The sequence below is a fragment of the Schistocerca americana genome, chromosome 9 (assembly GCF_021461395.2).
Source record: "Schistocerca americana isolate TAMUIC-IGC-003095 chromosome 9, iqSchAmer2.1, whole genome shotgun sequence".
NCBI classification, from domain to species: Eukaryota; Metazoa; Arthropoda; class Insecta; order Orthoptera; family Acrididae; genus Schistocerca; species Schistocerca americana.
In genome coordinates, this window is record NC_060127.1 from 10,090,628 (window position 1) to 10,105,024 (window position 14,397).

Genomic DNA, 14,397 nt, shown 5'->3' on the forward strand with positions numbered 1-14,397 from the left:
TATATTTTTGTCAGAATTTATTATAATTTGTCTTAATATATGTTAATTTACTTCTGTTTTTGAGAGTAAAAGCATATTGATTACTATTAGAAAATGTATCGAAGAATAGCAAAGAAACTGATTGTGTAAAATATCTTTGACGTTGGAGTAGTCTTTGACTATAGTCAGTCTGAGTCGGAAGCTAACTCTTGGTGTGTGTTGACGGAAGAACAATGTGAAGGTCGCAGTCATAAATAATTTTGAATTATGTTAACTATTATTTTTGTATTATCTGAAAAGAAGAAACTACATTGGAAGAAACTGTATTTGAAACACCAAAATGAGAGAAACACGCTGAACCACGTGATTTTCTGCAGCCGACAACGATGCATTGTGGAATCATACTTAGACAACTGAAGCCAAGACTTATATTTGCTTGCAAACGTCTAATGGAATAGGTACTGTCACGAAATATGGCAAATTTAAGTTTATAAAAAATAGTGACCATATTTTCAACTTGTGTAATAGCCGGGATGCCATATTTCAGCATCCAATCCTGATACTTCCGATCCCTCTGCAAAACAGCTTCGGAGCACACCATTGGTGATTCAGTATTATCCTGGTCTGGAATATGTTAATCAGCTACTTCGACAGGGCCGTGATTTCCTAAAATCATGCCCTGAAATGAGGCCCATTCTCTCTGAACCTAGAATAGTTTTCCGTCGTCCTCCCAATCTCTGCAATATTCTTGTTAGACCCTAAGCTCCTTCTACACCTATCTCCCTACCCTGTGGCTCCTACCCCTGTGACCGCCCCACTAGAAAACCTGCCCTATGTAACCTCCTAACACCACTTATAACAGTCCTGTAACTGGCGAAACACATACTTTCAAAGGGAGAGCCACCTACGAAATGACACGTCATATACCAGCTGTTATGTAAACACTGTTCAGCCTTCTATATCTGCATGACTACCATCAAACTATTAATTAGGATGAATGGGCATAGGCACATGGTATATACTGGGAACTCACAGTATCCTGTTGCAAAGCATGTTCTATGACATGACATTCATGACATCAGCACCTGTTTCACCACGCGTCCACCTGGATTCTTCCCTCAGACACTAGTTTCTCAGAACTCCGCAGGTGGGAACTAGCACTACAACACATCCTTAGTTCTCGCCACCCCTGTGACCTTAATTTAGGTTAATTTCTTCCATCTCAGCTTTTCTTCACTGTAACTAGTCTTTGCTTCACTCTGTTTTAATTTCCTACATCTTTTATTGTTTTTCCTGTCTATTTTCCACTGCCCCCTCCAACCTCTGTTACGTACAATGCACTTAGCTTCTCACTCTTATTAACTCATGCACAATGTTTTAGTAGTAATCTGTGTCTTGCATATTACCGTGTCTTCCATCTTTAAGGTCTCAGGTTTTCAAATCTCATCCAATGCAGTGTTCAACAATCAGTCTTCCCTTCTCATCTCGTACGGTAAGTCTCCCCTGACCCACAGTTCTGGGTGACTTTCCCAATATCTAGCCTTTTTCCTAGACCTCTCCAGTCCTTTTTTCCTTCACCCTTCTTCCTTCCCCTTCAACCCTTCTGCCTGAAGAAGGAGCCACTGGTTCCGAAAACTTGCCAATCACAAGAGTTTTTTATGTGTGTGTTCTGCCACTGCTTAATGGATATTTAAACACTCAAAATATTGTGTTTACAGTATAATGATTCTCTCAAACATAACAGCTTTTCAAGTTATTTACTATTCTGTCAACACATATCAAAATCTCACTTCACTCCTAAAACATTACTCTTCTAATTAGACAATGGAAATTTGTGGATGGAATAACGAAAATGTTATGAAAATAATAGATTGCTTCTCTATATATTGGAAATGTCGAGTCAAAGACAGGCACAACAAAATGACTGCTAAACAAGTAAGGTTTCGGTCAATGGCCAAAAAGTCTACTTCTAAATTAAGACACACACACACACACACACACACACACACACACACACACACACACATGTGAACCCTGTCTCTGACTGCCAAGGCACAACTGTGGGCAACAAATTACAATTCTAATTAGAAATTAGAAGAGCCAATGAAAATTTTGTGTGTTCATATCTGCACTTCTAGCACATTGTTGTTGTTCTGATCTTTGGTGTGAAGACTGGTTTGATGCAGTTCTCCATGCTACTTAATCCTGTGCAAGCCTCATCATCTCCGAATAACTACTGCAACATACATCCTTCTGAATCTGCTTACTGTATTCATCTCTTGGTCTCCTCCTATGATCTTCCCTCCCCTCCTCCCATTTCCCTCTAATACTAAGTGGTTGATCCCTTGATGTTCCAGATTGTGTCCTATCGACCAACCCCTTATTCTAGTCAGGTCGTGGCACAAATTTCTTTTTTCCCCAATCCTATCAAGTACCTCCTCATCAGTTACCCAATCTACCCACCTAATCTTCAGCATTCTTCTGTAGCATCACAAGTCAATAGCTTCTATGCTCTTCTTGCCTAAACTGTTTATCATCAATGTTTCATTTCCATCAATGGCTACACTCCAAGCAAATACTTTCAGAAAAGACTTCCTAACACTTCAATGTTAACAAATTTCTCTTCTTAAGAAATGCTTTTCTTGTCATTGCCAGTCTGTATTTTATATCCTCTCTACTTCAGCTACCATCACTTCTTACTCAGCCCTAATAGCAAAACTCATCTACTACTTTCAGTGTCTCATTTTCTTATCTAATTCCCTCAGCATCACCTGATTTAACTTCACTACATTCCATTACCCATGTTTTGCTTTTGTTGATGTTCATATTATACCCACCTTTCAAGACACTGTCCATTCCCTTCAAGTCCTTTGCTATCTGTTACAGAATTACAATGTCACTGGCAAACCTCAAAGTTTTTACTTCTTTTCTTAGTTGAAAAGCGGAAGTGTAAAAAGTTCTACGTGCCAAATCTCACATTTGCTAGGACATTCAGAAAACAGTGTATCTCTTTTTGCACATCAATGATTTGTACAAAAATATAAAAAATAAGTAATTGGGCGGGTAGGTTAGAAAATTTAAAAAGGGAAATGGATAGGTTAAAGTTAGATATAGTGGGAATTAGTGAAGTTCGGTGGCAGGAGGAACAAGATTTGTGGTCAGGTGAATACAGTGTTATAAATACAAAATCAAATAGGGGTAATGCAGAAGTAAGTTTAATAACGAATAAAAAAAATAGGAGTTCGGGTAAGTTACTACAAACAGCATAGTGAACGCATTATTGTGGCCAAGATAGACACGAAGCCCATGCCTACTACACTAGTACAAGTTTATTTGCCAACTAGCTCTGCAGATGATGAAGAAATTGATGAAATGTATGATGAGATAAAAGAAATTAGAAATTATTCAGGTAGTGAAGGGAGACGAAAATTTAATAGTCATGGGTGACTGGAACCTGATGGTAGGAAAAGGAAGAGAAGGAAACGTAGTAGGTGAATATGGAATGGGAGTAAGGAATGAAAGAGGAAGCCGCCTGGTAGAGTTTTGCACAGAGCATAACTTAATCATAGCTAACACTTGGTTCAAGAATCATAAAGGAAGGTTGTATACATGGAAGAAGACTGGAGATACTGGAAGGTCTTAGATAGATTATATAATGGTAAGACAGAGATTCACGAACCAAATTTTAAATTGTAAGGTATTTCCATGGGCAGATGTGGACTCTGACCACAATCTATTGGTAATGAACTGTAGATTAAACCTGAATGAACTGCAAAAAGGTGGGGATTTGAGGAGATGGGACCCGAATAAACTGAAAGAACCAGAGGTTGTAGAGTGTTTCAGGGAGAGCATTAACTAACGATTGACAGGAATGGGGGAAAGAAATACAGTAGAAGAAGAATGTGTAGCTTTGAGAGACGAAATAGTTAAGGCAGCAGAGGATCAAGTAGGTAAAAAGATGAGGGCTAATAGAAATCCTTGGGTAACACAAGAGATATTGAATTTAATTGATGAAAGGAGAAAATATAAAAATGCAGTAAATGAAGCAGGCAAAAAGGAATACAAACGTCTCAAAAATGAGATCGACAGGAAGTGCAAAATGGCTAAGCAGGGATGGCTAGAGGACAAATGCAAGGATGTAGAGGCATCTCTCACTAGGGGTAACATAGATACTGCCTACAGGAATATTAGAGAAACTTATGGTGAAAAGAGAATGAATTGTAGGAATATCAAGAGCTCATTCTGAAACCTAGTTCCAAGCAAAGAAGAGAAAGCAGAAAGGTGGAAGGAGTATATAGAGGGTCTGTACAAGGGTGATGTGCTTGAGGACAATATTATGGAAATGGAAGAGGATGTAGATGAAGATGAAATGGGAGACATGATACTATGTGAAGAGTTTGACAGAGCACTGAAAGACCTAAGCTGAAACAAGGCCCTGGGAGTAGACAACATTCCATTAGAGCTACTGATGGCCTTGGGAGAGCCAGCCCTGACAAAACTCTACCATCTGATGAGCAAGATGTATGCATTGAACTTACATGGAATGGATTCATAGCTTTGGCTGATGGAAGTCCTGGGCCTAGCACTGGCTGGCATTCTCTCCACGATATGACACTTGGCATAAGTCTAAGGACACCCAACAGAGCACCAAGTACAGAACAGCACTGAAAATGCTTTTTTTTGAAAAAATGGCACTTAACATGTTTTTTCCATTTCCAATCTACATTGATTCATCCATCTTTAAACATCAGCATGCAACTGATGTCAACCGTAATTTTTAAAAATTCCATTTAACATTAGGAAACAAGGTCGCTTATTCTATAGTAATATACTGGGTGATCAAAAAGTCAGTATAAATTTGAAAACTTAATAAACCACGGAATAATGTAGATAGAGAGGTAGAAATTGACACACATGCTTGGAATGACACGGGGTTTTATTAGGGGGGGGGGGGGGGGGTGTTCACAAAATGTTCGACAGATGGCACTGGACAGCAAAACGTCAGTGACTGTGCATGACAATCGTGTATAAAAGGAGCTGTAATGAGAGAGAGAATCAGATCCGCCAGCGTTCGCAGCATGTTGACGTTACCCGAAAAGGCGCTTTTAGTGAAGTTGTATTATCAGAATGGGGAATGTGCTAGTTCAGCGTTACAATCCTATCGCCATATGAAGGGGATTCGAACGGGTCAAGTTCCGTTGACAAATGCAGCTGTGGTGAGAATGACTTCGAAGTTCGAAGCCACAGGTTGTTTAGACAATAGACCCCATAATGGCCAACCGAGCACAAGGCGTAATGCTGCAGAGACGGTTCAGTAAGAAATGGAGACTGTAGCGGGTTCGTCTATGCACGGGGAAGTCAAGTGCTCGTGCAGCTGCACGTCACATCGGCATTCCATACATTATTGTTTGGTTGGCACAGAGGCGTACCCTCCGATGCTATCTGTACAAAATCCATCAGCATCATGAACTGTTACCTGGCGATTTAGTGAAGCAGAGTGCATTTGCGGTGTGGACGTTTCAAAATATGGCGGAAGATGACGATTGGGTGAGTAACGTGTTGTGGACTGACGAAGCTCATTTCCCGCTATGAGGGTCTGTCAACGCGCCCAAGTGCAGAATTTGCACTTCCGAAAATCCTAGCACTGTCATGGAAACTCCACTGCACGACGAGAAAGTGATGGTATGGGTTGGATTTACCACATCTACCGTTATCGGGCCTTTTTTCTTTGAGGAAATGCGTGATTCTGGCTTTGTAACTGCTACCATGACGGGTGAGGGGTATGCCGATATGTTACAGAATCAAATCATCCCCAGCCTGGCTGATGAACACCTGCTGGAACGTACGATGTTTATGCAGGATGGCGCTCCACCCCATATTGCTAGACGTGTGAAAGATCTCTTGCGCGCATCGTTTGGTGATGATTGTGTGCTCAGCCGCCACTTCCATCGTGCTTGGCCTCCCAGGTACCCAGACCTCAGTCTGTGCTATTATTGGCTTTGGGGGTTACCTGAAGTCGCAAATGTATCGTGATCGACCGACATCTCTAAGGATGCTGAAAGGCAACATCCGACGTCAATGCCTCACCATAAGTCCGGACATGCTTTACAGTGCTGTTCACAACATTATTCCTCAACTACAGCTACTGTTGAGGAATGATGGTGGACATGTTGAGCATTTCCTGTAAAGAACATCATCTTTGCCTTGTCTTTCTTTGTTAGGCTAATTATTGCTATTCTCATCAGATGAAGCGCCAACTGTCAGACATTTTTTGAACTTTTGTATTTTTTTGGTTCTAATAAAACCCCCCATGTCATTCCAAGCATTTGTGTCAATTTGTACCACTCTATCTACATTATTCCATGATTTATTCAGTTTTTTTAATTTATACTGACATTTTGATCACCTGGCATATACTATAAACTGAAGTGTATCACAAACAAATGGATGTATATAAATAAAAGAACACTACACAAGAACAACTACATAATCCTTGAATGATGCTACAATCAGTCTTACAAATTACATGGTAATTAAAATTATCTTTCACACATTTTTGAAATTCAAGTGTATAAAAAGCCTTTCCTTTCAGCCACTTCTAGCAGAGAGACCTGATGTGCCTGTGACGGTAATTTCTTAAAATGCTTTATACATAGACATATCTAAAAACAAAGATGATGTGACTTACCAAACGAAAGCGCTGGCAGGTCGATAGACACACAAACAAACACAAACATACACACAAAATTCAAGCTTTCACAACAAACTGTTGCCTCGTCAGGAAAGAGGGAAGGAGAGGGAAAGACGAAAGGATGTGGGTTTTAAGGGAGAGGGTAAGGAGTCATTCCAATCCCGGGAGCACAAGCTTGTGTCTGTATATGTGTGGATGGACATGTGTGTGTGTGCGCGAGTGTATACCCGTCCTTTTTTCCCCCTAAGGTAAGTCTTTCCGCTCCCGGGATTGGAATGACTCCTTACCCTCTCTCTTAAAACCCACATCCTTTCGTCTTTCCCTCTCCTTACCTCTTTCCTGATGAGGCAACAGTTTGTTGCGAAAGCTTGAATTTTGTGTGTATGTTTGTTTGTGTGTCTATCGACCTGCCAGCGCTTTCGTATGATAAGTCACATCATCTTTGTTTTTAGATATATTTTTCCCACATGGAATGTTTCCCTCTATTATATTTATACATAGACATTCATAGCTGTACTGCATTTTTTAAGGCTGGTTATAAGTATATCTACTTTTAATGTTTGGCAAGTATTATGTTTATGAATAGATTGCCTTAGGCTATTTCTGTTAGGGTCTTCTTTTATACACAAGAGACTAGTGTGTGTGAAAGTCTGCATCAAAGAACACCACTGCTCTTTCTTAATGCTTCCACAATGCCACAGTGGTGTAGATGATTACATTAGCTCGATACAAGCAAATACTTGAGGCACTTCTTTACTGCCAGTTTTGGTAAGTCCTGTAAGTGATTACATTATCTTTGGAAGCAAAAGTCCTCGTCTGTCACAATGACTACTCAAACAGCACCGGACCCTCTTTTAGCCATGACTGCATTCATTGCTTTATATTCCCAGTTTGCATTAAGAAACGAACTGTTCAACAAAATATCCTTAATATTCTTAGTCAAATGTTAATAACTTTAGTTAGTTATTCTGTGTGATTATAGATTCTTTCTTTGCAGCCTCCATTCAGACTACACATATCGCTCACTTTGAGAATGTCGACCACACACAAAAATCATTATTGAAAACTGATGCAAACTCACTCTGCTAAAAAGCTCTCAAAACATTGCCAAATAAAATGTAATTGCTCCCAACGTACAACTGAAGAGGCTGGGCCAGACTAGCAGCAGCTCTCAGAATGGACCGATACGGCTTAAGAAAGCTGTGTGCGTTGGCTACCTTGTTGCTGACGATCTTCTTTAGGACGTCCCACGTGCTGGGCGCCTTCTCCACAGGTGACCTGTCTGCCATCAGGGTCACTTTCACTCGCTCGAATGGATTCATCACAATCGCTTCGGTCACACCGACACACAACCCTGTTGTAAAATACGTCTGAAACATGTCACATTTCAAAACATTTATTACTTTTGTTCATCATATACTGTTGTGCAGCTTTATAGGGTAAACGACCTTATTATTGGCACCCCACCAGTAATTGGCACCCTGCTAAGAAACATTTTGTAATAAGGAAATTTTTAAGTTGGTAGTGCTATTTTAGAAACAGATGAAGACCTCTGTTTTTGCTTGTTGCGCTGCATTTGTTTCAACGCCTTCTGGGGACTGGTTTGGCGGGAAGCTGACCTGAAGTCGATTGTTGTGAAGTTCCCTGTGCAAGAAAGGATTTTCTAAGAGGTAAGTTAAGAAATACTGCCGTATTATATTAAGTGCTGTAATTGTGTGGACATCTCATATTTCAAAATTATGATACCATGGTTATCAAATACAATCAGTATGGAGTTACTGGAATAAACTGAAACATTCTAACCTCAAAAGTGTAGAAGTTTAAACTGTGCCAATAACTGGATTTTGCAAAGCATGTAATTCTAATTATTGGCACCAGGTGCCAACAACTGGTATTTTGCATTGATTCCCTTTCATAGTGAAATTAATTTTAATCTTGATAAGAATGGGAAATAAATCTAACTGTAAAAACAGCAACTTCAAATGATAACTGTAACCAGTAAATGGCACTGTGCCAACAACTAGAAAATTGTGTGCCAATAGCCGGAAAATTATGTACCAATGACTGGAAAATTATTAAGCAATAATTGGCATTGATTTTAACATTTTTTGCATCTCTCTCATTATAGAAGTAAACTGAATGAAATACGGGTCCTAGGCGAAAAGATTCATACAGTGAAGAAAGCCTTCAGAAAGCATTCCAAGGAGTAAAGAAAGGCATCTCATTCAAAGCAGCGTCCAGAATGTATGGAATTCCCAGATCAACATTACAATTCCGGCTGAGTAATAAGGATACCAAAACATCCCATGGGCCAGCGCCTATACTGAGCACAGAGGAGGAAAACACCCTTGTTTGGTGAGTATTGCTACCCGTGTAGATTGACTCATTGAAAATTTACAAGCTAATTCATTATATCTGACAATATTCTTAATTATCTTTTCAGGTGGATCTTTGAATGTGCTCGGAAGGGATTCCCACGGCGAAAACAAGATATTCAGGCAAGCGTGTGAGAATTTCTTCATAACAGTAAACGTCCTAATCCTTTTAAGGATGACACCCCTGGTAACAAATGGTATTCTGCCTTTTTAAAAAGGCATCCGGAAGTTTCTGAAAGAACACCTGAGGGTGTAACTGCTGCAAGTGCTTGTGTTAATGAACAAGATGTGAGAGGATGGTTTACGTCCACAAAAGACCTCCTTAAGGAGAAAAATGTATTTGATGTGCTGTCATGTCCAAGCTGTATTTTCAATGGTGATGAAACTAATTTTGTTCTATGGCCTAAGAAAGATATTGTACTTGCACCCGCAGGCTGTAAAAATGTCTATGAAGTAGAGAAAGGTCCAGCCAAAGCTACTCTCACTGTCATGTCCACATTCTCAGCAGATGGAAAGATGTTAATGCACCCCTATCAGAGAATTACTACCAACGTTATCAGCAAGGTTCCTGAAAAGTGAGGCATCGGGAGAAGCGACAATGGATGGATGGGTTGGGTTGTTTTGGGGAAGGAGACCAGACAGCGAGGTCATCAGTCTCATTGGATTAGGGAAGGACGGGGAAGGAAGTCGGCCGTGCCCTTTCAAAGGAACCATCCCGGCATTTGCCTGGAGCGATTTAGGGAAATCACGGAAAACCTAAATCAGGATGGCCGGACGCAAGATTGAACCGTCGTCCTCCAGTGTCCAGTGTCTAACCACTATGGATGGATGAAATCTGAAGTTTTCTTCGAGTTCATTGCTAACGTTTTTCATCCATATCTCCAAGAAAATAACATCCTATGAGCAGTAATTCTGATTGTTGTTGGGCATAAAACCCATTTAACATACCACTTGAGCGAGCTATGAAAGATCTTTGTATCCCAATTCTACATGAATATTACAGCCTGCTGATGTTGCTGCCTTCAGATCTCTCAAAAGTGAATGGAATAATGCTGCATTCACATGGCAAACAAACAACGGTGGAAAAGCTATAACTAAAGAGGACTTTGCACCAATCTTGAAAGAAATGATTGAAAAAATGGACCTTGAAAACACAATTAAAAATGGTTTCAGAGCTACCGGGTTGTCCCATGGAAGCCAAATAACATTGATTTCTCAAAGTGCTTGGGTAGGGATGTTTCTAACCGCAATAATATTAACAGCAACAGCAGGAAGTCAGAAATCCTGCCTCTTCTATATGACACTTTTGTTCAGGTTGTTGGAGAAGAGAAAATAAATGAATTTGAGACTATACAGAATGTGACAGAAAACGATCATGGAGAAGATTTCTTTCTTCTATATGGGCTATGGAAATGTTATCAAAATGAAAACCAAAAACAGGAACAGAAAGCTACTGAAATCACGCCAGATGCCAACGTGTCCCTTTCTGATGAAAATCTGAACATTTCAAATCCACAACATGCCTCGAGTGAAGAAGCTAGCCAGAGTTCATCAGGAAGAGATGACACAGAAGATACGCCTATAGTAAATAAAACTCCAACCAAATGTATAAAAGAAGTGCTTCTTTGGCCAGAAACGCCAAAAAGGAAAAGAAAGCGACAATTGGAACGAGTCCCATTTGTTTTAACCTCAAGAAAGTGGAATAACCTGCACGAGGAAAAGGTAAAAATGAAGGAGGATGCCATGAAACAGAAAGAAAAACGAAAGCACGAAAGAGAAGAGAAGGAAATGAAAAAGCAAGCTACTGAACAAATTAATAAAAAGAAGAAAATGAAGAGAGATACCAGCATTTTGACATAGCTGACATCCCAAGCTAAGCATTCAGAGGTTGAGAACGCTCCAGCTTCTACAAGTGGTTGCATGCGGAATAAAGAAAAAGAGTTTTGTGAAATGTGCTTCAAATGTACAAGAAGTGTTTCTTCCAAGAAGGGATATGAATGTAATTGTGGTGTCACCACCAGACATCACACTTGCTGGGTGGTAGTTTTAAATCGGCCGCGGTCCATTAGTACATGTCGGACCCGCGTGTCGCCACTGTGTGATCGCAGACCGAGCGCCACGACAAGGCAGGTCTCGAGATACGGGATAGCTCTCGCCCCAGTTGTACGGACGACGTAGCTGGCGACTACACTGACGAAGCCTCGCTCCTTTGCCGAGCAGATTGTTAGAATAGCCTTCAGCTAAGTCCATGGCTACGACCTAGCAAGGCGCCATTAGCCTTACATAGCTTGTATCTAAAGAGTCTCACTTATATCGTCAATAGCGATGTACCAAGGATGGATTAAAGTTAAGTATTCCAGAAGCTACGTACTTTTCTTTATAGCATTCATTACGTATCCTGTTACAGACCTATCTCTTGCCTGCGTGAACTAAACGCGTGCCTTTCGGCTACTTCCGTGGCGTGGCTGTCTTGCTACGCCACAACAGTAATAGCTGTAAAAAACTTTTCCACTCTACATGCATCCCCAGTGGGCATCAAATACATATCCCAGATGATGATCTCGTTGTATGCCATAATTGTTACATGGTACATGATAGTGACAATACTGATGCCTTTGAAGATGAAAGTGATTTCTCCGAATCGGTGGAATAAATTCTTACTGCTTGCATCACACAAAGGCCTATGCATAGCAGTTCTTCAGGAATAGTACTCACACAAAGGAAAGGACTGAGAACAAACTTAATTTGGTGTTTCTGTAATTCATAGTTGTATTTGTATAGAGTGTTATGTAATTTTACTGAATTAATAAATTGATTCTCAGTTTTTCTTTATTTTCTGAATTTTCACCTTCTATTGCATTACCAAGTATTAGGAACAGCTTGTGATAGCTAGTTGTGAGTAATAATATTATTAATAATAAGTAAAGTCCTTATAAATTGGGGGTGCCAATGACTGGTAATGTGCATGCCAACTACTGGAAAATTGTGCCAATAACTGGTAAAATTTTACATATTTTTAAGCAACTTATTTCACATGGAAAATAAAGTATAAAACTTTCGTAATTGTAGTATAATGTTACTTTAATATTCTGCTATGTTTTGTGTTAGAATTATACTTCAAGCAAGGAAAGTATTGAGGATACATAATTTACCCTACAAACATGTTCTTAAAGTGCCAATAATTGGGTGGTTTACCCTACCTTTGTAGATAAATATGCAAAAAAAGACATTAGAAACCAGTTGATTAAATCTAGTTATTTTCTTTGGAGTGGACAATTCTCGTTATGCAGTCTACAGCGTGTTAAAAAAAGAATGACCTAATTACAAAACTCCAATTCCAAAATAATCACAAAATCTTAAAGTTTTAGCTATGCTATTACAAATGCTCTTCGTGCCCCACAGCAGGAGCACAAACTACATCTAGACAATAGCTAAATTCATCACAATGCATCTGCTTTTACAGAAGCTGTGGCAGCTAATATTCTATTCTTCACTTCTACTATGCCATGACATAAAGGAGGGATCATCATACCTTCCTTCACATATCCCTATAAGAAAAAAATCTCAGGGGGTCATGTCTGGCGATCTTGGAGACCACAAATGTAGAACAGCGTCTCTGGGTCCCCGTGCACCCTATCCAGCACTGAGACAATATGTCATTGAGAAACTGACATACACTGTTTTCGCAGTGTGGTGGAGCTCGATCCTGGTGGAAAATTAAGTCATTGGTGTCCTCTAGAAATTTTGGAAAAAGCCAATTCTGCAGCATTTGAAGACAGCTCACTGAAGTCATAGTGTTTTCCTCAAAAAAAAAAGAAGGCACAAAAAATGTTCACTTCAGGTGAGTCTCTTTCATACTCAACAGAGTCATGAGGGTTCTAGAGCCCCATATGCGCACGTTATGTTGATTTATTTTACTGCTAAAATGAAATGTTGCTTCATCACAGAAAATTAACCGTGGTAAAAATGTATCGTCTTTCGTGTCCTTTAGCAGACGGGTGTATACACTGACAAGGCAAAAAAAAAAAAAAATCCCAGATTTCCCGGTTAAAAATACACTTTTTCCATGTTAAGTGACAGTATACTTTTCCTCGAAACTGTAAAGCTTATCCGTCCTTTGAATGGTTATGGTTTCATACACCAGCGTAGAATTTCCCAACACTTTAGAAAATGAATCTCAGTGGGGGGGGGAAAAAAAACACGTTTTGGAAAGATGTCTCATGTGCAGCAACATGTCTGATGGGCAGCAACATGTACACAGCATATTTTCGTATTTCGAAAGTGTAAATTCGAATTCCACCAAACACTGCACGTTACTTTCCCAAGCATTGAAATCGAGATTGCATTGCGCCTTTGTAAACCAGTCATAGCTCATGTCATGTGATCTCGCCAGCCTATGGCAGCGGCTGTTCAGAGCATAGGACACATGATGTAGTCAGCCAATAGCAACATCACTGTTAGGTAGCGAGAACACACAAATAGGAAAAGTTAATGCTTTAAATTAATATACATAGTGTTGCTACAAGAAAAGTAAAGTTTCACATATAATATTGGTCTCTAAGATTAATAAGCTGCAAGAGAAGCTAAGCTTTCACATATAATGTTGATATTTTTTGTGTGTATTACACTTAAAGATACATCACACAAATGTGCCAGTAAAATTTTTAACGACGACATACATGTCTTATCCCCTGGGCTCGAAATTATTCTAAAGGGTCGTCCTCAAAGAGTTGATTTTTAAATGAGAGTCAAACGCTCTGTGATTTACAAAATTCATCATACATTCTCACACATAGTTCATCTTGTGTAAAAGGAAATTTACTTTGAAAGTAACACTTCTCAAATCACCACTCGCAATATTTTCCCGCAACCTGTTAGAAATAGGCTTGTTTCAGCAGTTGCCAGAGAGCGATAGATAATAGGCGTCACTGCGCTTGCGCAGCTATGATGACGCAGGAAGCCTGTATGTTCGTGTATGTAAAACATTAGAAGATCTTACATTATGTCATTAAGGAAACAAGACATCAGAGGATACTCCTAGAGCATCGGAAATTCGTGAACCATACAAAAATGCATAATTCGTCTTAAAGTGCACATGCGTATGTCCAGAGTCGGATGTGAATTTTCTTGGAGTACCAGTACCGTATTAACTCATGTTTGGTTCTTTATTATGGCATAATGCGATACGTGCTAGAAGATGAAAACGTGCACTTGAAATGCAGCAAACAGTTGAAACTAGCCAATTGTGTGGATTTAAACTTGTCGTTTCAAATAAATGGACTGCCTCAGCGGAAAAGATTAATGAAAGCCAAATTTCTTTAGCAAACCGACAAATATAACTTCATTGTTGTG

General features: G+C 39.6%; 1 protein-coding gene across 2 annotated transcripts in view; it reads right to left on the reverse strand.

Annotated features, from left to right (window-relative positions):
* The window catches only part of LOC124551060 (mitochondrial 2-oxodicarboxylate carrier-like), a 92,320-nt gene that overhangs the window by 37,776 nt on the left and 40,147 nt on the right, over positions 1–14,397 (reverse strand). For both annotated transcript variants that reach the window (XM_047125938.1, XM_047125937.1), the window contains exon 5: positions 7,888–8,040. In XM_047125938.1, coding sequence (XP_046981894.1) covers positions 7,888–8,040 — 153 coding nt within the window. The remainder of the gene's footprint in view (positions 1–7,887; positions 8,041–14,397) is intronic.